General features: G+C 39.9%; 1 protein-coding gene across 2 annotated transcripts in view; it reads left to right on the top strand.

The window, feature by feature from the left end:
* Window positions 1-20,567, top strand: part of PRKDC (protein kinase, DNA-activated, catalytic subunit) — a 282,873-nt gene that overhangs the window by 170,851 nt on the left and 91,455 nt on the right. For both annotated transcript variants that reach the window (XM_066379091.1, XM_066379092.1), the window contains exons 50-59: window positions 1,224-1,375; window positions 1,832-1,963; window positions 4,648-4,759; window positions 10,004-10,128; window positions 10,756-10,905; window positions 13,442-13,615; window positions 14,673-14,771; window positions 15,776-15,983; window positions 17,945-18,134; window positions 19,374-19,589. In XM_066379091.1, the coding sequence (XP_066235188.1) occupies window positions 1,224-1,375; window positions 1,832-1,963; window positions 4,648-4,759; window positions 10,004-10,128; window positions 10,756-10,905; window positions 13,442-13,615; window positions 14,673-14,771; window positions 15,776-15,983; window positions 17,945-18,134; window positions 19,374-19,589 (1,558 nt within the window). The remainder of the gene's footprint in view (window positions 1-1,223; window positions 1,376-1,831; window positions 1,964-4,647; window positions 4,760-10,003; window positions 10,129-10,755; window positions 10,906-13,441; window positions 13,616-14,672; window positions 14,772-15,775; window positions 15,984-17,944; window positions 18,135-19,373; window positions 19,590-20,567) is intronic.

A 20,567-nucleotide genomic window follows, 5' to 3' on the forward strand; every position in this document is an offset into this window, starting at 1 on the left:
TCTCTCTGTTCCCCTCTCTCTTAAAATCAATAAATTAAAATAAATTTTTAAGTATGAGAAATAAATGTCAGTAGACTTCTGTGTCTCAAGTCCCTGGATTTTTCGGCATTTGTTTTGCCAGCCTGTCTACTACCAGAGAATCGAATGTGCTCTGTAATGGTTGAGATTGTTCAACAAGTAATCACAAGATGACTGACACTGTGTTGTACTACAGCTTGTGGCATTCACTGGTATAAATTTGTATGTGTGAGAGCTTTGCCCATTTGTTTGGAACATTAGCACTAATAATGTATGAGAGTTTTCCTGTAAGGATATCCTGGGAACAGTCATTATTAAATATAATAATGTGCATGTGTTTGTGTCTGTATGTGCCCCTCTCACTTCAAAATAAACTAAATTTAGATTTCTTAGCTTTAATGTGATGAGATCATCTGTAGTCTGCTTACTAACATGAAAAAATTAAGACAGTGTTTAGTTTACCTTAGGAACCATTGGGAAAGATTAAGTTAGACAGTAGGAGCTCAGCTGAGCTTGAAAGCTGAATTGCTTAGGTGTCAGAATAGCTGATTAAAGCAACAGAGAGCCCAAGTGAAAGTCAAGGTGAAGCCTTTAATCAAAAAACTCTTTGCAATAGTCTATGCAAAAAGCTAAAACCAAAGAAAGCCCCAACTCTTGTTCCATCCCCCCCCTCAACAGCATACTGTCAAGGGTCAGGTGATTTAGTACCAACGTTGAGGGAGCCACTATTAAAGACCTCAGCTGTTTTGTAGGACCCTGGAGTTAGGAGAAGTGTGAAGGAGAGGGCTAGGACTTGAAAAAGTACTGAGTCAGAGTTGGAAAGAGTGCTTTCAAGTTTTTCCTTCTTCTCTGACGAGGATAGAGACCTAGGAGTTAAGGTACCTTGACTAGGAATGCACCTATGAGAAACAGCATGACCGGGCAAGGGGCCCTGGACTCTGACCGCAGCTACCCTTTGGCAGTGTCGTATACTGGCTGTGTTCCCGGTCTGATGTAGGGAAGGCAGCTTTCCCCCTTGAGGCCTTTCAGGAAAAGACTTTGTCATTGCCTGTGGTTGGACCTGAAAAGCCACACATAGGTTTTCAACCAGGAGCCGGACTCCTCAGTAGAATGCCATGTTTCTTACATAAATGTACTTTTGGATATAAAATGCTTTTTCAGAATGGAAAGCTACATATTAATATAGAATTTTTATACCGTTTCAGGGGGTTCCTAAAGATGAAGTGTTGGCAAATAGATTGCTTCATTTCCTAATGAAACATGTTTTTCATCAAAAAAGAGCTGTATTTAGTCACAACCTTGAAATTATAAAAACCCTTGTTGAATGCTGGAAAGATTGTTTATCCATCCCTTACAGGTATAAATTTACTAGATTGTTTAGAAGTTTTTAAAATGTAATATGTTGTAAATAGTGATTACAATGAAATTTAATTACTTGTAATGATAGGAGTACTTTAATTTGAAATAGAGTCTATTTATAAGAGTATAATAATGCTACTCCTAAAATCAGAATTTTCAAAGTTTGACACTAGAAGCACTCTGCTATTCACTGTAACAGCCCAAAGGCTGAGGCAAGTGAAAACTCAAAAGCCTTCACTTAGAGAATTTGGGCAAATAATTATAGGAAGATATAAAACTGCCTATGTTTCAAAGCTAGGATAACCTGGGTATCAGTCAAAGGGTATTGGAAGAAGGTTGTTAGATGTGGGGAAAGAAAAAGTATTTCTTATCTTGAAAATTAGCTGTAGAAAATTTTATATTTGTCTTCTTACTTTATTATATGATAATCTGTACTTCTGTGCTTATTTTTCAGGTTAATATTTGAAAAGTTTTCTAGGAAAGATCCTAATTCTAAAGACAATTCAGTAGGAATTCAATTATTAGGCATCGTAATGGCCAATAACTTCCCTCCCTATGACTTAGAATGTGGCATAGAGGGTGTCAAGTAAGTATAATAGTATTTGCTTTGATTTCTTTATTTTTTTTTTAGGTTAAAGTGTTACTAACTTGGAAATAGACTGGCTTAACTTTGGTTTAAAGTGGGTCCTTTTTGTTTTTGTTTTGTTTTGTTTTGTTTTTTAGTTGAGAGGAGGGGATATAGTGAGGCAGACTCCCGCATGCACCCTAAACAGGATCCACATGGCAACCCGTCTTGGGCCAATACTCTAGTACTGAGCTCTTTTTAGCACCTGGGGCTGATGCACTCCAGTGGAGCAATCCTCAGTACCTGAGGCCACCCTTGAAACAATCAAGCCACTGACTGTGGGAAGGGAGGTGGGGAGAAGCAGATGGTCACTTCTCATGTGTGTCCTTACCATGAATTGAGCACAGGATATCATGCTAGGCTGACGCTTTATGCACTGAGCCAACCAGCCAGGGCTTTCTTATTTTTTAAAGTACTATTTTTAGCATTTACCTCTGAAAGCAACATGAGTTTTGGGAGACCATTCATTATAGGATCATGACTATGATGGGATGCCGCTGAAGCTCTTGCTGCTGCGTGTTTCGGTGATTTTTGGTGTAGTTGCAGCCATACTGCCCTCCTCCCTCCCTTCAGGACCTTTCACAGGCGGGGGTGGTTGTAAGCCTGACATATGAAATGGAGGGGCTTAAAGCCGACATTTACATCGCGGTTACCTCATAGATTTTAGCGTCTGCTTTCCGTGCTTTTGCCATTTCTTTGGAAGTGTCTCATTCTGTCTAGTTGGTGCTACCCTTCAGTCACCTAGTATCATATACAAATATGTTGCTTAACACAGATTCAACATGAAATAGCTTAATTTTACTTATTATCATTATTATTATTATTATGCTTTGATTTTCTCCACTGACAACTTTACAGAGCCTCTAAGGGGCTGAAAGTTAAACCACCACTCCCTGTGAAGTCTGGGGGCACTACGTTTGTGTTCACGTTGTTCCTCATTATTATCCTTCTCTGTCATAGTAGATGGTTTTTAGAGGGAGTCAGTAAATCATAATCTTAGATAATAGTTTTTTCATTATAGTTTAAAGTATCTAGCATTATGAAGTTTGGGGGGCTGGTTTCCCCAAGAAGCTAGCACATTTATTGATGCTTGTTCAAGTCCCTCAGGTCCTGCAGGCTTCTTGGCCTCACTTCTTGTGGGGAAATGAAACCCAGCCAAGGCAATACAGGCTCTGGATGGTGCCCCCTGGATATAACGCCGTGGTCAGTCTGTACAGGATGTAATCAGTTCCCCAACCTGCAGGTGCACTGGGAGATCGTTGTCTGCCTGGAAGAGTTTCTGGTTCTCAGCCACTGGGTTCTCCAAATGGTTCAGGGTGGTTGAGTGGAAGGATTGAATCAGAGACTGGGGAACCTGCAGGCAGTGGTGGGATTCAAATAATTTAACAACTGGTCCTCTGCCCTAATGACCATTTTAAGTATAAAAAACTGATATACTGAAATGTAGTTTATTTAATGCATTCAGTAGTTAAATAAGAAGAATAAAAGAGGTACACAAAACTAGATTATGTTATAAGAAAGTTTTAAAATATTAATGAAAAAATTAATACCTGATAATAAACAATAAAAGTTGTCACCCTCTGGTTGTTTGGTGCTTTTTCTCTTTCCATTATATGTTTCTTTACTGAAGTAACAAACACAAGGGAATTAAAATGTAGTATTTCATCAAAGATATAATGAGTTTTATGAAATGATTTTTTTTTTTTTTGACAGAGAGAGAGAGAACCAGATAGGAAGGGAGGGAGATGAGAAGCATCAATTATTCATTGTGGCATCCTAGTTGTTCATTGATTGCTTGTTCATTGATTGCTTTCTCATATGTGCCTTGACGGGGGTGGGGGGGACTACAGCAGAGCAAGTGACCCCTTGCTCAAGCCAGTGATCTTGGGCTTCAAGCCAGCAACCTTTGGGCTCAAGCCAGCTACTCCGCACTCAAACTGATGAGCCCACTCTCAAGCTGGATGAGCCCATGCTAAAGCCAGTGACCTCAGGGCTTAGACCCTGGGTCTTCTGTGTCCCAGTTCGATGCTCTATCCACTGCGCCACCACCTGGTCAGGCTGAATAAATAATTATTACAAGCTTATTTCTGTCAAATTTTTTTCACCTATGGATGGGATGAACGTTACTACGGGTGCTTAGACTATGCTGTTGAGCAGATGAATTTTTAAAAAGAGTAAGGAATGTAAATTTGTGATTTCCCCATTGGGTGGTTGCCCAGGTGCTCACCTTAAATAGAACCCCAATTACAAGTGCCATTTTATCAACTGGTTCACCAAATTCAACAAAAAATTAGGTATCGGTTCTGCCAAACTGGTAAAACCAATTGAATGCCACCACTGCCTGCAGGGCCCTCATTCTGTGTCCTCCTGTTCTGCTGGACTCACCTCCCCTCTCTAGCGTTCTGTTTTTCTTTGACTGTAGCAAATCCTGTGTGACTGATCTGACTTCAATGTGCCTTCCTGTTGTCATGATGTCAGGGTCTTAAGTACATCTTATATGTATTCACACAATTCAGATCATGTTTTAGGTTTCATATTATCCAATTTGTGCTATTAATATGTTAAAGGAGTAAAATTGTTATAAATTTATGTCAAACAGCAGAATGGATTATTTTATGCATATTTATTTTCTCTATTTGTTATAGATACTTTCAAGCTTTGGTCAATAATATGTCCTTTGTAAAATATAAAGAGGTCTATGCAGCAGCAGCAGAAGTTCTGGGACTTATTCTTCAATATATTACTGAGAGAAAAAATGTGAGTATGTTCAATTTTAAATAAATGCTATTTTAAATTTAATTTGTCATGTTACTTATATCCTCTAAACCAAAATGGGCATTCTATATTTATTAATATGTATATATTTTACTCTTACTGTATACAATTCTCAATGATTTTTAAAGAAAATATGATTTTTTTAACACTGGAAATTTATTATTATTATTTTTTTACCTAAAATTATTTATTCATTCAATCATTCAACATGTATTTATCACAAGCTTTGCAACAAGCTCAATGTTATGTCAGGGGAATCACAGGTCAACAACTACAGGTTCTCTAAGGAAGAAATAATCAATTGAAATGTAGTCTATGCCAACTCTCCACGGTATTTCACATTATGTAGGAGAAATCTGATGATAAGAAATGGTGAGTAGTGGGGACCTCTCAAGCTAACTCACAATTGCACTGTTATGCTAGGAAAAAATAAGCATCACATACTAAAGCAACAGGTAGTGTTACCTTAACTAACACACTGGGGTTTTTTTTGTTTTTTGTTTTTTAATTTTTTTTTAAATAAATAAATTTTTATTTTAATGGGGTGACATCAATAAATCAGGGTACATATATTCAAAGAAAACATGTCTAGGTTATCTTGTCATTTAGTTCTGTTGCATACCCATCACCCAAAGAGAGATTGTCCTCCGTCACCTTCTATCTAGTTTTCTTTGTACCCCTCCCTCACCCCCTCTCCCTCTCCCTTCTTCCCTCTCCCCATAACCACCACACTCTTGTTCATGTCTCTTAGTCTCGTTTTTATGTCCGACCAATGTATGGAATCCTGCACTTCTTGTTTTTTTCTGATTTACTTATTTCACTCCATATAATGTTATCAAGATTCCACCATTTTGTTGTAAGTGATCTGATGTCATCATTTCTTATGGCTGAATAGTATACCATGGTGTATATGTGCCTCATCTTCTTTATCTAGTCTTCTATTTTTTTTACAGTGATTAAAGCCTTTAAGCTAACTCTTGGCCAATACAGCAAGAATCCATAAAAGAATAGTGTCCTTAACATGTTCACCAAGTCCAAATTTGGCCCCATCACCATGCCAAATCCCTGAAAAATGCAACCCAACCACAGTTCAGTCTGTTAGGACCTGTCACAGGGAGCAGGAGTCCAGGAAAAGTCCACATCCAGGAAAAGTCCACATGGCACTGGAATTGTCACCATTCTATACTTTGCAGCTCATGTCCAAGTCCCAATGACCACTGCTTCTAGCTGGTAATGATTCAGGTAGACTGGAAAAGCCATCTGCAGCATGTGTGGATATGGAGCTTCTGTTCTCCTCTGCCTGGAGAGATGAGACCAGGTTGCTTTTCCCTGGAGCTCTGCGACTGTGGCATGGTAAAGAGAACTTTGGGATACACTAAGCAGTCTCGGTGTGGCTTCTTCAGTGTTCTTTGGTTGAAGAGTCCTCTTAGTTTAGTCCAAAGTTGGTTTTTCCAGATGATAGTTCTTAAAATTAGTTTGTAATCCACTTTGGTTCTGGGAGGTAGATGTTGGTACGTCCACCTACTCCAGCGCCATCTTGTCTAATCAATTTATTAAATTTTAAAGATTGATAACTTACTCTTTATTTTAAAAGTCAGGATATGAGTATTTAGCCAGCTTTTATTTCTCAGTACTTGGTCTCAGGGTATCATTTTGGAGAAAATTATCACACAGATTTCTGCTACTGTTCAAGGTGTTAAACTATTGAAATCCCTTGCTTCCAATTTTTTACATAATACCTGTTACACAGGACAAAGTGCTTCCTAGGGAACCTTTCCAGTCTTTTGTGCCCTGGCCACTTGGCTGAATTGTGAGAAGAACCTTACTGAATTTTTAAGCATATTATACATTCAGAGTTAAGTACTTTCAATAAAATATTATTAAAGATATATATATATAACTTCATAGAAATCATGTTATAACTTACTTGAAAGAAAATAGATAGCAGAATGATACTTACTGCTACATTTCTTTCCTCCCGCATTTTTTTTTTGTTTTGTTTTTTTTACAGGGACAGAGAGAGGGATAGATAGGGACAGACAGACAGGAACGGAGAGAGATGAGAAGCATCAATCATCAATTTTTCATTGCAACATCTTAGTTGTTCATTGATGCTTTCTCATATGTGCCTTGGCCACGGGCCTTCAGCAGACCGAGTAACCCCTTGCTTGAGCCAGCGACCTTGGGTTCAAGCTGGTGAGCTTTTTGCTCAAACCAGATGAGCCCAGGCTCAAGCTGGCAACCTTGGGGTCTCGAACCTGGGTCCTCAGCATCCCAGTCCAATGCTCTATCCACTGTGCCACCGCCTGGTCAGGCTGTTCCTGCATTTTAAAAGAATGAGGTGCTGTGCAGTGTTTTGGAGCCTCTAAAAATAGTCACTCATTGTAATAAAATGTTTGTGCTAGGTCTCTTTGTTTCAGTCTGTCCACAGTGACATAGTTGATCTCTTCTTGATTTCTTTTTGACACTGGTACTGGGACACTCTTGACTCTCTCCCTACTTCCTTGGCAGTTTCTTCTCCCTTCCTTAGCTGCTAATTTCCCAGGTCACCTCCACAGCTCTGATTTTGGTCTTCGTCTGTTTCATTGTTCCCTTGCTGATCATAGGTCCTTATAGCTTTAAAAACTGCCTCTGCCTGACCAGGCGGTAGTGCAGTGGATAGAACATCGTACTAGGCGCAGAGGGCTCAGGTTCAAAACCCTGAGGTCGCCGGCTTGAGCGTGGGCTCATCTGGTTTGAGCAAGGCTCACCAGCTTGAGCCCAAGGTCGCTGGCTTGAGCAAGGAATCACTCGGTCTGCTGTAGCCCCCCAGTCAAGGCACATATGAGAAAGTAATCAATAAACAACTAAGGTGCCGCAACAAAGAATTAATGCTTCTCATCTCTCTCCCTTCCTGTCTTTCTGTCTCTCTATATATCTCTCTCTGTCTCTGTCACAAAAAAACAAAACAAGAAAACCCCACAACTGCCTGTATCCATGGCCATGTAGCTCAGTTGATTAGAGTGTCATCCTGATACACCAAGGTTGCAGGATCTATCCCCACTTAGGGCACATATAAGAATCAACCAGTGAATGCATAAATAAATGGAACAACAAATAGTTGTTTCTCTCTTTCTCTTTCTCTCTTTCTTTAGAATCAATAAATAAATATTAAAAACTGCCTCTATGTTTATGATCCCCTAATTTGTATCTCCAGTTCATTTCCTCTCTTGAAAGAAGAGGTAGAGGCTCTGGTTGGTTGACTCAGCAGTAGAGCATTGGCCTGGTGTGTGGATGTCCTGGGTTCAATTTCTGGTCAGGGCACACAGGGGAAGCAGCCATCTGCTTCTTACCCCTCCCCCTATCCTTTCTCTTTCTTTATCTCTCTCTTCCCCTCCTGCAGCCATGGCTTAGTTGGAGCAAACTCGCCCCGGGTGCTGAGAATGGCTCCATGGCCTCAACCTCAGGCGCTAAAATAACTTGGTTGCTAAGCCATGAAGCAGCAGCCCCAGATGGGAAGAGCATCACCCCATAGGGTCTTACTGGATGGACCCGAGTCAGGGCACTTATGGGAGCCTGTCTCTCTGCCTCCCTGCGTCTCACTTAAGGGATAAAAAGGAAGAAAGAAAAGGTAGAGAGTAGAGTTTAGGCCACGTTGCTTGTCAGTCAGGATGGGAAGAACCTTAGGAGAAGTCAGGGGGTCCTGAGGAAACCCAGGGTACTCCCAAAAAGCATATTGGACTCCCTGTCAATTTTATCAACTATTCATTTATTTGGATTTAAAAGAAAACTTAGGCCTGACCTATGGTGGCACAGTGGATAAAGTGTCGACCTGGCATGCTGAGGTCACTGGTTTGAAACTCGGGGCTTGCCCGGTCAAGGCACATATGGGATTTGATGCTTCCTACTCCTCCCCCTTTCTCTCTCTCTCTCCCTCCTTCCCTCCCTCCCTCCGTCCCTCCCTCCTCCTCCTCTCTCCTCTGTGTATAAAAATGAATAAATAAAATCTAAAAAAAAATTATAAAAAGAATTTAATTAAGCTAAAAGAAAATAGTCCCCTTTGGTAAGATCAAACATCATTTATTTAAGGATTACCGGCTACTTTAGTAAAATAAACAATTTTTAAAATGCAGAATAACCTTGTTATGGCATGATTCTAATGTCCCTACATGTTTTGTATCAGTTTATATAATACACTTAATTTTTACCATGGATGGATCAAATTACAGTAGATCCCAGGGTCAATCTCTCTTGACTTAAATTTCAACATAATGGGAATAAGAAACACTTTTGTTTTACATAGTTTTTTTTCCCCTCAATATAAAATAGCATTGATTTTGTGTAGAAATTTGGGAAACAGTAAAACATAAAGAAGAGTCACTCACGTTCTAATCACTGGACTAGTTCTGGCACCTGGGATGGCGGACTCGTCATCAGTACGTGTGCACACACATTTGTTGTCTTCTACTATTTTACCCATATTGTTAGGTGCACCTTGCTTTATGACTTTGGCACTTATATATGTTGGTCACATACATAAGGGTTGGCAAAAATAGGTTTACAGTTGTAATGCAAATAAATATAATAATAATAACACAAATACAATATTTTGCTTACAACTATAAACCTGCTTTTACCCACCCCTGTATATTGGACACTTACTCGTTGGATCAAGGCTCTTGTTATGCACCTAGGAACAGGACAGGTCAATCCCCACCCTCAGGGAGCTGGCATTTGGGGCAGGAGACAGATGATTCAAAAATGAATCTATCATACTAAGTAGTAATATGTGATCAAGAAAAAGCAGAGTATAGGAAGATAGGGATAGTTTAGATCGAGTTGCTTAAAAATTATGATTTGTGTGAATATTGGCACCATAAAATGTGTCTTCAACAGTATTTAATTACTAATTTTAGTTCAGCCTCTTAAGTGACTTGTTGACAATGTTTCATTGACAGAAGGAATCACTAATCTTCTTTATTGATCTGACATGTTACCTGAGCCGGACATTGCCAGTGCTAGCAGCACAGACATGAGTCGCTGCGGCCTGGCTCACCCAGACTCTCGGTTTCAGAGCGTCTGGTGGTGCTCAGTGGTCAATGCAAACCCGTGAGTGCTCCTGGAGCTTTACCTTGTGAACACTATTGGAGACAATAGCACCGAACACTTACTCGAGATAAACCAATTTTCAGAAACTTAACATAAGTTTCCACTTTTGTATATTGAAAAATAAACTTAATTTTTCAGATACTGGAAGAGTCTGTGTGTGAACTGATTGTAAAACAGTTGAAGCAACATCAGAATACAATGGAGGACAAATTTATCGTGTGCTTGAACAAACTTGTGAAGAACTTCCCTCCTCTTGCTGATAGGTAAGATCAAGGGTCCCCAAACTTCTTACACAGGGGGCCAGTCCACTGTCCCTCAGACCGTTGGAGGGCCAGACTATAAAAAACACTATGAACAAATCCCTATGCACACTGCACGTATCTTATTTTAAAGCAAAAAAAAAACAAAACGGGAACAAATACAGAATTTAAAATAACAAGTAAATTTAAATCAACAAACTGACCAGTATGTCAATGGGAAAGAAATATGGGCCTGCTTTTGGCTAATGAGATGGTCAATGTCCGGTTCCATATTTGTCACTGCTAGCCGAAACAAGTGATATGACACACTTCCAGAGCTGTGACGTGTGCATCCCGTGTCACCTAAAGTAGTACCGTACGTGAGCAACGCCGCGCTTTGTGGCGCCGCCACATACGGTATTCCAGGAGCACAGGATGCGGATGCATCCTGTTCTCCTCTCACTGATCACCAATGAAAGAGGTGCCCCTTCCAGAAGTGCAGTGGGGGCTGGATAAATGCCCTCAGGGGGCCGCATGCAGCCCGCGGCCCGTAGTTTGGGGACCCTGGGTAAGATGCTGTCAGTGGTGAATGTCCTAAGGTGGGAGATGGTTGTGACTGCCTTCCCACTCACTGCCCATGTCCCGGGTTAGGTTTATGAACACCGTGTTCTTCCTGCTGCCAAAATTCCATGGTGTGATGAAGACTCTCTGTCTAGAAGTGGTGCTGTGTCGTTCAGAGGCAATAACAGACCTGTACTTGCAGTTAAAGAGCAAGGATTTTTTTCAAGTCATGAGACACAGGTGAGTGGGAAACCAGCTTCATGTTCTCAGATGCAACACGTTCATAAAATGTTGATTTGTTCAACTATTTTCTTCAACTCACAAAGAGCTTGTAGGTTTTCATGAAATACAAATTTGTTAAATTTGAATCTGACAAGTAAACGTGGTGGGGCCTAATCTTCTTGCCTCCTCTGACCTGGCACACATCTGAGGCATTGCCTAAGATTCTTGTCAAATGTCAAGTGCATGATTTTGAGTCTTTTTTTTTTTTTAATTATTTTTATTTATTTATTCATTTGAGAGAGAGAGAGAGAGAGAGAGAGAGAGAAGGGGGGAGGAGCAGGAAGCAGCTTTGACTCCCATATGTGCCTTGACCGGGCAAGCCCAAGGTTTTGAACCGGCAACCTCAGCATTCCAGGTCGATGCTTTATCCACTGTGCCACCACAGGTCAGGCGGTTTTGAGTCTTTTGTTGTTGTTGTTAAAATTGTTAATTTTTTTCAAAATTGCAATCTTGGCCCTAGCCAGTGGCTCAATGGATAGAGTGTCAGCTTGGCACATGGATGTCCCCGGTTCAATTTCCAGGCTGGGTACACAGGAGAGGCAATCATCTGCTTCTTTCCACCTGCCTTTCCCCTTTCCCTCCCTCTTCCCCTTTCACAACCAGTGGCTCAGTTGGTTCGAGTGTGGCCCCTGGTGCTGAGGATAGCTTCATTGTAGCCATCTGCCTCAGGGGCTAAAAATAGGTCCGTATGATACTCGAGCATTGGCCCAAGATAGGGTTGCCAGGTGGATCCTGGTTAAGGTGCATGTGGGAGTCTGCCTCATCTCCCCTCCTCTCACCTAAAAATTTCAATCTCCCAGTAAATGTTAAAATAAGATGCTGTTGGTCACTTAAAATATGATTTCTCTGTACTCTTTCCCAGTCTTGTCTGTATTTATATTTTTTACATAGTAGTAAATTATTGATAAATGTGTACTATGCCAGTAAAAAAGAATGCATGTCATTGTGTTCTAATATCCTTCATTAAACATTTACTGAGTACCTATTGTGTGTAAAGTACTTTAAGGAGGAAAAGATACACAGACAAGGAAATAGGTATGCACTTTATCTGGGACCCAGACTACGCTTAATCCCACTATAATGCTGGGTGGTCTGGTAAACACTTTAAGTCATTATTTTTTTTAATTACAAAATTTTCCCCTGGCCAGCTGGCTCAGTGGATTGAGCGCCTTGGCCCTGCATATAGACATCCTGGGTTTGATTCCCAGTCAGGTCACTCAGGAGAAGCTTCTCTTCCCCTCCCTCTTTTTTTTCTCTCCCCCTCCCTCTCCTCCTCCTCTCTTTCTTCCTCTCTCATACCAAGTGACTTGATTAATCTGAACACCAGTCTCAGGTGCTAAAAATAGCTCTGTTGATTCAAGCATCGGCCACAGACAGGTTGCTGGGTGTATCCCTGGTCCAGGCACACGTGAGAGTCAGTCTCACTGTCTTTCTTCCTCTCACTTAAAAAAAAGTGCATTTACGTTATTTTGTTTGACATTTTTATGGGTTTTTTTTAAATGAACTTTTAAATTTGGTTAACCTTATATTTCCAGAAAAATTAAAAAGTAGTGCACATACTGCCCTGGCTGGAGAGCTCAGTTGGTTAGGGCACAGATGTTGGCGGGTTCAATCCCCAGTCAGAGCACATACAGGAACAGATTGATGTTCCTGTCTCTCTCTCTCCCTTCCTTTCTCTCTAAAAATCAATAAAATAAACATTAAAAAAAGTAGTGCACGTAATACTCATATGCCCTTCACCCAATTTTCTCATCTCACATAATCATGGTATGTTTGTGAAAACTAGGAAATTAACAGTCTATTTCTATTAACTAAACTAGAATTCATTTGGATTTTACTAGTTTTCCCACTGATTCTTCTATTCCAGGATACAAGCCAAGATTTCCCATTGAAATAATTCATTTATTTTTAATAATCTAGCCCATGATAATTTTTTTTTTTTTTTTCATTTTTCTGAAGCTGGAAACAGGGAGAGACAGTCAGACAGACTCCCGCATGCGCCCGACCAGGATCGACCCGGCCCGCCCACCAGGGGCGACGCTCTGCCCACCAGGGGGTGATGCTCTGCCCATCCTGGGCGTCTCCATGTTGCGACCAGAGCCATTCTAGCGCCTGAGGCAGAGGCCACAGAGCCATCCCCAGCGCCCGGGCCATCTTTGCTCCAATGGAGCCTTGGCTGCGGGAGGGGAAGAGAGAGACAGAGAGGAAAGCGCGGCAGAGGGGTGGAGAAGCAAATGGGCGCTTCTCCTGTGTGCCCTGGCCGGGAATCGAACCCGGGTCCTCCGCACGCTAGGCCGACGCTCTACCGCTGAGCCAACCGGCCAGGGCCCCATGATAATTTTTAAGAATGTAATTTTTATATAGTCTAGTCTTATCTACTATAACAAATTTTGAAATACAGAAGAGCACAAAAAATCGTTAACCTGTCATATCTAAAAGTGTGATAATAAAAATTGTTAAATTTGTGTATTCTTAAAAATCTCCCTTATTATAGAGATGATGAAAGACAAAAAGTGTGTCTGCACATAATTTATAAGATGATGGCGAAATTGAAACCAGTAGAACTTCGAGAAGTTCTGAATCCTGTTGTAGAATTCATTTCTCATCCTTCTCCAGTGTGTAGGGAACAGATGTACAATATTCTTATGTGGATTCATGACAATTACCGGTAAGCTCTACATTGCCATTTTGTATTACATTTCTTTTTTTTTTTTTTTTTTTTTTTTTTTTTTTTTTTTTCATTTCTGAAGCTGGAAACGGGGAGAGACAGTCAGACAGACTCCCGCATGCGCCCGACCGGGATCCACCCGGCACGCCCACCAGGGGCGATGCTCTGCCCACCAGGGGGCGATGCTCTGCCCATCCTGGGCGTCGCCATATTGCGACCAGAGCCACTCTAGCGCCTGAGGCAGAGGCCAAGGAGCCATCCCCAGCGCCCGGGCCATCTTTGCTCCAATGGAGCCTTGGCTGCGGGAGGGGAAGAGAGAGACAGAGAGGAAAGCGCGGCGGAGGGGTGGAGAAGCAAATGGGCGCTTCTCCTGTGTGCCCTGGCCGGGAATCGAACCCGGGTCCTCCGCACGCTAGGCCGACGCTCTACCGCTGAGCCAACCGGCCAGGGCCTGTATTACATTTCTTAAAGGTGAATTTGGGTACCTTTAGTAATCTGAAAAGGATTATAATAAATAAGAAAAACAATTTTGACATGATTAAGACAAGTTTATTTTTATATATTATGATGTATCTATTTAACTCATATTAATTATGTATATGTGGGAAATATCATATTTGGAGCATGAAATTATTGGTTGAGTTAAAAGTGTAGTTTGTGTTCATAATTATCCCTTTAAGATCTGACAAGTTTAAGGAAATTAACTCCTCTGGGATGTCTTCATCCTTCAGGACCACCGTCCCACAACTTCCCACGGGACCTGGGCCCTTCCTTAGGACCTCTTAGCATTCCCAGGGAGCCTTCTAAAGATCTTTTCTCACCACCTAACCCCCCTTCCCTGCACCTGAAAGAGAAGTAATCCCTTGAGTGGGCTCGCAGCGGCACGAAAGGAGGGTGTTGGAGTACATAGGCATGAAGATGGGTTCTGCTATTATTTTGGAATTTAAGTTTATGGGAAAAGCCAGATTTTTTTTTAAATTTAATTCTGGACAGTGTTACTGGGTTTGAACAAAAGTGATACAAAAGAGTATAATTTGTCTTTTTAATTTTTTTTCAGAGATCCAGAAAGTCAAGCAGATGATGACTCCCAGGAAATATTTAAATTGGCAAAAGATGTGTTGATTCAGGGATTGATCGATGAGAACCTTGGGCTTCAGTATGTGCTCCTCTTGGAATAATTGAGCCAAGACAAATAAATCTAGGGGTTTATTTTTTCTAGAATAGCTTAGTGTATTCTTCAGCAGTTTTAGAAATGTATTTACAGTATTAGCCTCTTTTATTCATAATGTTAAATAAAAATGCCTTTTAAATCACATTAGATTTAAAAATCCTGATAAGGTACTATTAAAACTATTGAAGAAGTGGTGTGGATAAAGCCGTCTCTGCTAGTGCCAGGAATGAAAGCATTTCAAAATGAAAAGAAAATCTAATTACAGTTACCATGTTTTCCATTTAGCTCAAATAGCTGAGATCACACAGTACATATTAATACTGAGTAAAATGTTTGAAACCTTAGAAATAAGAGGCAACTATAATGTTATTATACATGGAAATATAAATGATTAGTGTTCTCTAAAATGACTAACTACCCTAAGTCAGTTATATGAGTGTATTATCAAGTACTGATTATATAAGAAGGGGAATGAACTTTTTGTATGGTTCTATATATCAATTTATTTTCTGTTCTGATGCAATTTTAAATTCATTAAGCCTTTAAAAATTGTATTTGGATTCCAGTGCATTTATAAATGATAAAGCATAAACAGGTTTTTAACTAGTTTTAAGTTTTGAATATTTTATGGAGTCATTTAACAAGGCAGTAAAGAATTATACATAATTTCTTAAGATGTTTTCTTAGTTTCAAAATAATATTATATATACTTATTGAAACCTTCCCAGGTAATAGAAATAAGAATAAAATCACCTAGTTTCTTACCTCTTGTTAAATATGCTTAAATTTTAGAATATTTCCCTCCTTTAATGCATATTATTATTCATAACTCAGATTATACTGTTTATACAATTTTGAATGTGATTTCCCTATATGTTAAGCTTTATGTGAATGAAAAATTATGCCTTCTCCATTTAACACGATGTGTTGGGCATTCTTTTTTACTTGCCAGTATTTGAAAAATGTTTTTGTTCTTCTCTGCTTTTCAGATTAATTATTCGCAATTTCTGGAGTCATGAAACTAGATTACCTTCAAATACCGTGGACCGGTTGTTGGCACTAAATTCCTTATATTCTCCTAAAGTAGAAATACACTTTTTAAGTTTAGCAACAGATTTTCTCCTTGAAATGACCAGCGTGAGCCCAGATTATCTAAACCCTGTGTTTGAGCATCCTCTGTCAGAATGCAAATTTCAGGTGAAGTGCTTGTCTCTATAATAATAAATATTATAAGCTTTCCCTGTCTTAGTCAATGTTTTCTAATGTTAAGTTGGCTTTCTTTTTTTATTGAGATATAATTGACATATAACATTAGTTTCAGGTGTACAACCTGACAATTTGATTATTTGTATTTATTGCATAATGATCACCACACTATAGTTAGCATCCATCACAATACAAATTATTTTTCATGCAATGAGAATTTTTAAGACCTATCAAGTTTCAAATATACAATACATTATTAACTCTAGTCATAATGTTGTATGTTACATTTCCATGACTTCTTTATTTTGTAACTGGAAGTTTGACCCCTTGACCCATTTTGCCCATCCCCTATCTCCACCTCTGGCAATCACCAATCTGTTCTTTTTATCCATGAGTTCAAATATTTTGTTTTGTTTTGTTGGGGGTTTTTTTAGACTCCACGTATAAGTGATCATATACATCTTTCTCTGTCTGACTATTTTCACTTAGCATAATACCCTTTAAGGTCATGTTCTTGCAGATGGCAAGATTTCCATCTTTTTTTATGGCTGAATAATATTCCATGTATATATGTACACTACATTTTCTTTATCAGTGAACATTTAGCTTGTTTCCATGTCTTGGCTATTGTAAATAATGCTGCAGTGAAGGGGGGGGTACATTATCTTTTTAACTTAGTGTTTTTGTTTCCTTCAGAAAAATACCCAGTAGAATTACTGGATAACACGGTAGTTCTATTTTTAATTTTTTGTGGAAACCATCATGCTATTTTTTTTCTTTTTTCACACTATTTTTATAGTGCAGCGCCAATTTACATTCCCACCAACAGTGCACATGGGTTGCCTTTTCTCCAAACCTTGCCAACACTTCTTGTTTTGTGTCTTCCCAATAATAGCTATTTTTTTTTTCAGAGGCAGAGATAGACTGGGACAGACAGTCAGGAACGGAGAGAGATGAGAAGCATCAATCATCAGTTTCTCTTTGCGCGTTGCGACTTCTTAGTTGTTCATTGATTGCTTTCTCACATGTGCCTCGACCGTGGGCCTTCAGCAGACCAAGTAATCCCCTGCTGGAGCCAGCGACCTTGGGTCCAAGCTGATGAGCTCTTTGCTCATGCCAGATGAGCCCGCGCTCAAGCTGGCGACCTCGGGGTCTCGAACCTGGGTCCTTCCGCATCCCAGTTCGATGCTCTATCCACTGTGCCACCACCTGGTCAGGCCCAATAATAGCTATTCTAACAATTGTGATATCTCCTCATGGTTTTGAATTGCATTTCCCTGATAATTAGTGATCTTAACTTTTTTAAAAACTTAAAATAGTCACACATTCCTTTTTGAAACATTTGCTTTACCCACCTCTGCCCACACTTCCTTCATATGGCTCATACTTCTCATTCTTTCAGCCTCGCTTAAATTTTCCTTTCTCCGTAATGCCTTCTTTCCCTTCCATTGTTTTTCCTATCCACCCAGTATGTGCCCAGTTTACGCTCTCCTTGTAGCTTTAATGACTGTGATTTACACGCTTACAAGAGAGCAAGCACTTTATCTCTGCTGGAGCTCCTGGGCAGCAGAGACAGACCCTGTTCTTCTTGCACTTGTATTCCTAGTATCTTTCACAGTGCTGGGCACATGTTGAGTACTTAGGAAGGAGTCATCCATTCAACTTGTTGCAGTTGCTGTGTGTGCTATTTTATTGAGGCATTAGGTTTTTAATGCAGAATGTTAAGGAGTAGAAAAATGGTTTTTCTCCCCCAGTACCAATTAGCTTTACTTGTTGACAAATAATTACTTAGTTAAAACTTTTAAATCTGAAAAGGTTCTTCAGCTGCTTCTCACAGAGCTATATGAAATTACAGTACATACTTGCTGATAGTACCATTGGATTTTAAATTAAAATTTTTCCATGTTGCTAAAGAAGGATCATTATTTTATTTGCAACTCTCTTACATGCAGGACTATACCATTGATTCTGACTGGCGGTTGCGAAGTACTATTCTCACTCCAATGTTTGTTGAGACTCAGGCTTCCCAGAATGCTCTCCAGACCTGGACTCAGGAAGGATCCCTTTCTGCTCAAGGGGCTGTGGTGAGGCAGATACGGGCCACCCAACAGCAGTACGATTTCACACCTACACAAAACACAGGTAACCATCAACCTGAAGACCTACTCCTGTGTGAGGCACTGTCACCTGTTGGAAGCAGCCTTTACTATAAAAACATTGACCATTTGTAAAAGAAGTGAAGTGATAATAGAACGAAGTAATAAGAACCACACACACACACACACACATACACACACGAAAAAAAAAAGATGTCAGGCAAAGAAGAAAAAGGTCTGAAGTCCCTAGAGTAGTCAAATTCTTAAAGAAAGAAAAGTAGAAGGGTAGTTTCCAGGGTCTGAGGGAGGAGGCTGTGGAAACTTAGTGTTTAATGGGCATCACGTTGCAGTTTGAGACGATGATAAAATTCTGGAGATAGTGGTGATACTGAATAGTAGTGATAGTTGCTCTACTATGTGACTGTACTTGATAATAGAACTTTACACTTCAAAATGGTTCAAATAGTTGATTTGATGTTCACCACAATTTTACAGTTTTTTTTTAAAAAAAGAGAAAAGGATTATTTCTGACTGGAAAAAAGAGGAAAAGTTTTAGTACATTATTTTCTGTTTTGGGGTTTGTTTGTTTGTTTTTCAGAAAAGTCTGTTTAGTGCATCAAATTTAAAACCCCATATTTCAGAAGTAAAGTAAAGAGAGCTAAACCAAATTTATTTATAATTATAGTATATTAAACTTTTCTTTTCAAATGGTTCGGCTGTTTCCTTTATCATCAAAGTACAAGTTGTTGAGTAATATATCCAAATTATTTTATAGAAATGCTTCAATGATTTTTCTTTAATTTTTTTCCTTCAATTTGTTTATAATTTTTTTTCACATTCTATTGGTTCTAGAAATAGAACTAATTTGAATAATTATAATGGAGATTTATGACTCTGATATTAGAAATCGTAGATCTTCGTACTTTATAGTAGATACAAAACATTCCTGTAATGATCACAGCAGCTTGAAGGAACAGGTGATAGTTTTCTACTTTACAAATGAAAACACTAAGGCTCAGATGCCTGTCTCGGGTTGTCCACTGTGACTTCATGGAGCTTCTACCCAATGTCTTTCTGCTGTGAATGACTATCTCCCCAGAGGAGCTGTCCCGACGACCCCAGGTGAGCACACCAAGGCCCCAGGTGCCACCAGAACGATGCTCACCTTTTCTCACGCAGTGTGTTTTGGCAGTTGGTGCCTCCCCAGTGCAGTGGCAGTGTGGAGTGGGCTTAGCAGGGCTGTGCTGAGTGAGCTGTGACATGCTCTTGTCATGCCTGTTTGCAGATGGAAGAAGCTCCTTTAATTGGCTGACTGGGAGCAGTGTTGATCTGCTCATGGATTATACGGTTTCTTCATCATCCGATTCCTTGTCTTCCTCCTTACTGTTTGCTCACAAGAGGAGTGAAAAATCACAGAGAATTCCTTTGAAATCAGTGGGACCTGATTTTGGAGGAAAAAGGCTGGGCCTTCCAGGGGAAGAGGCAGATAACAAAGCAAAAGGTAACGTGAGTTTGCTAAAATGTGTTTAATATAATCTACCCTCTAAATCAATGCAGTGCAGAGGCTTAGATAAAGAGAACACATTTTTATTGTATTCACATATCCTTATACTTATAATCATTAAAATTTAATTCAGTAAATATTGTTAATTGAACTCAATCCATTTATTTAGTAACTTTCTGGAACAATAGGGATGGGTAAGGCGATAGGTAGGTGATCCTGGGATGATGCAGAATTAGTAAACTAAGTGTCAGAGAGTTTAAATCCAGGTAGAGAATGGAGGGAGCCTAGGAAAGACATGGTGGAGGAGGTGGCCTTTAAGACTAGCCTTGGGTTGAAATATATGGAAGGGACAAGATAAACAAGGATGGAGATGGAGAAGTGCAGAATGTGTTGGGAGGTGGAAGAAATTCAAATCAGTTCAGTGAACATTTATTGAGAGCCCACTCTAGTAGTACCCAGTAGAGGTCCAATTAACCAGATGCTTCAGAACAGACTAGAAGCAAAAATAAGAATGCTACGAAAAGACTTGAGGGTATGAGGGTATGACTTTAGGAATAGACCACAGCTTTAGCTAGTGAGCAGAGCAGAGAGAAATATAAAGTCTCTGAATGACCCCTTGAGGAGGTTTACATGGAATAACATATGGACTGCCTGCGCTTTGAGAGGTTGAGATTAAAGGCAACCACTCCTTGACCTGGGGTCAAGGCTGGAAATAGGTGGGATGGGAAAAACAAGAGGTGAGCCCATGGGCAGTGTTCAGAGAGTGCAGTAGAAAGTGCTGGCAGAACTCATAGACCCACTACTGAGCGCTGGGGTAGATGTCACTTTGGAAGTTAGCTCCTTATGAGAATTGTAACTCTAGGAGTGAGGAAAAACCCAGAAGAAGAAAATAAGAGAGAAAAGGTCCCAAGACCAGAGCACTGGGGAAAAGCCAACATATGGATTTAGATAGAAGAAAAATTAGGAGCAAGGGTA

This window comes from Saccopteryx leptura, chromosome 3, assembly GCF_036850995.1.
Source record: "Saccopteryx leptura isolate mSacLep1 chromosome 3, mSacLep1_pri_phased_curated, whole genome shotgun sequence".
NCBI lineage: Eukaryota > Metazoa > Chordata > Mammalia > Chiroptera > Emballonuridae > Saccopteryx > Saccopteryx leptura.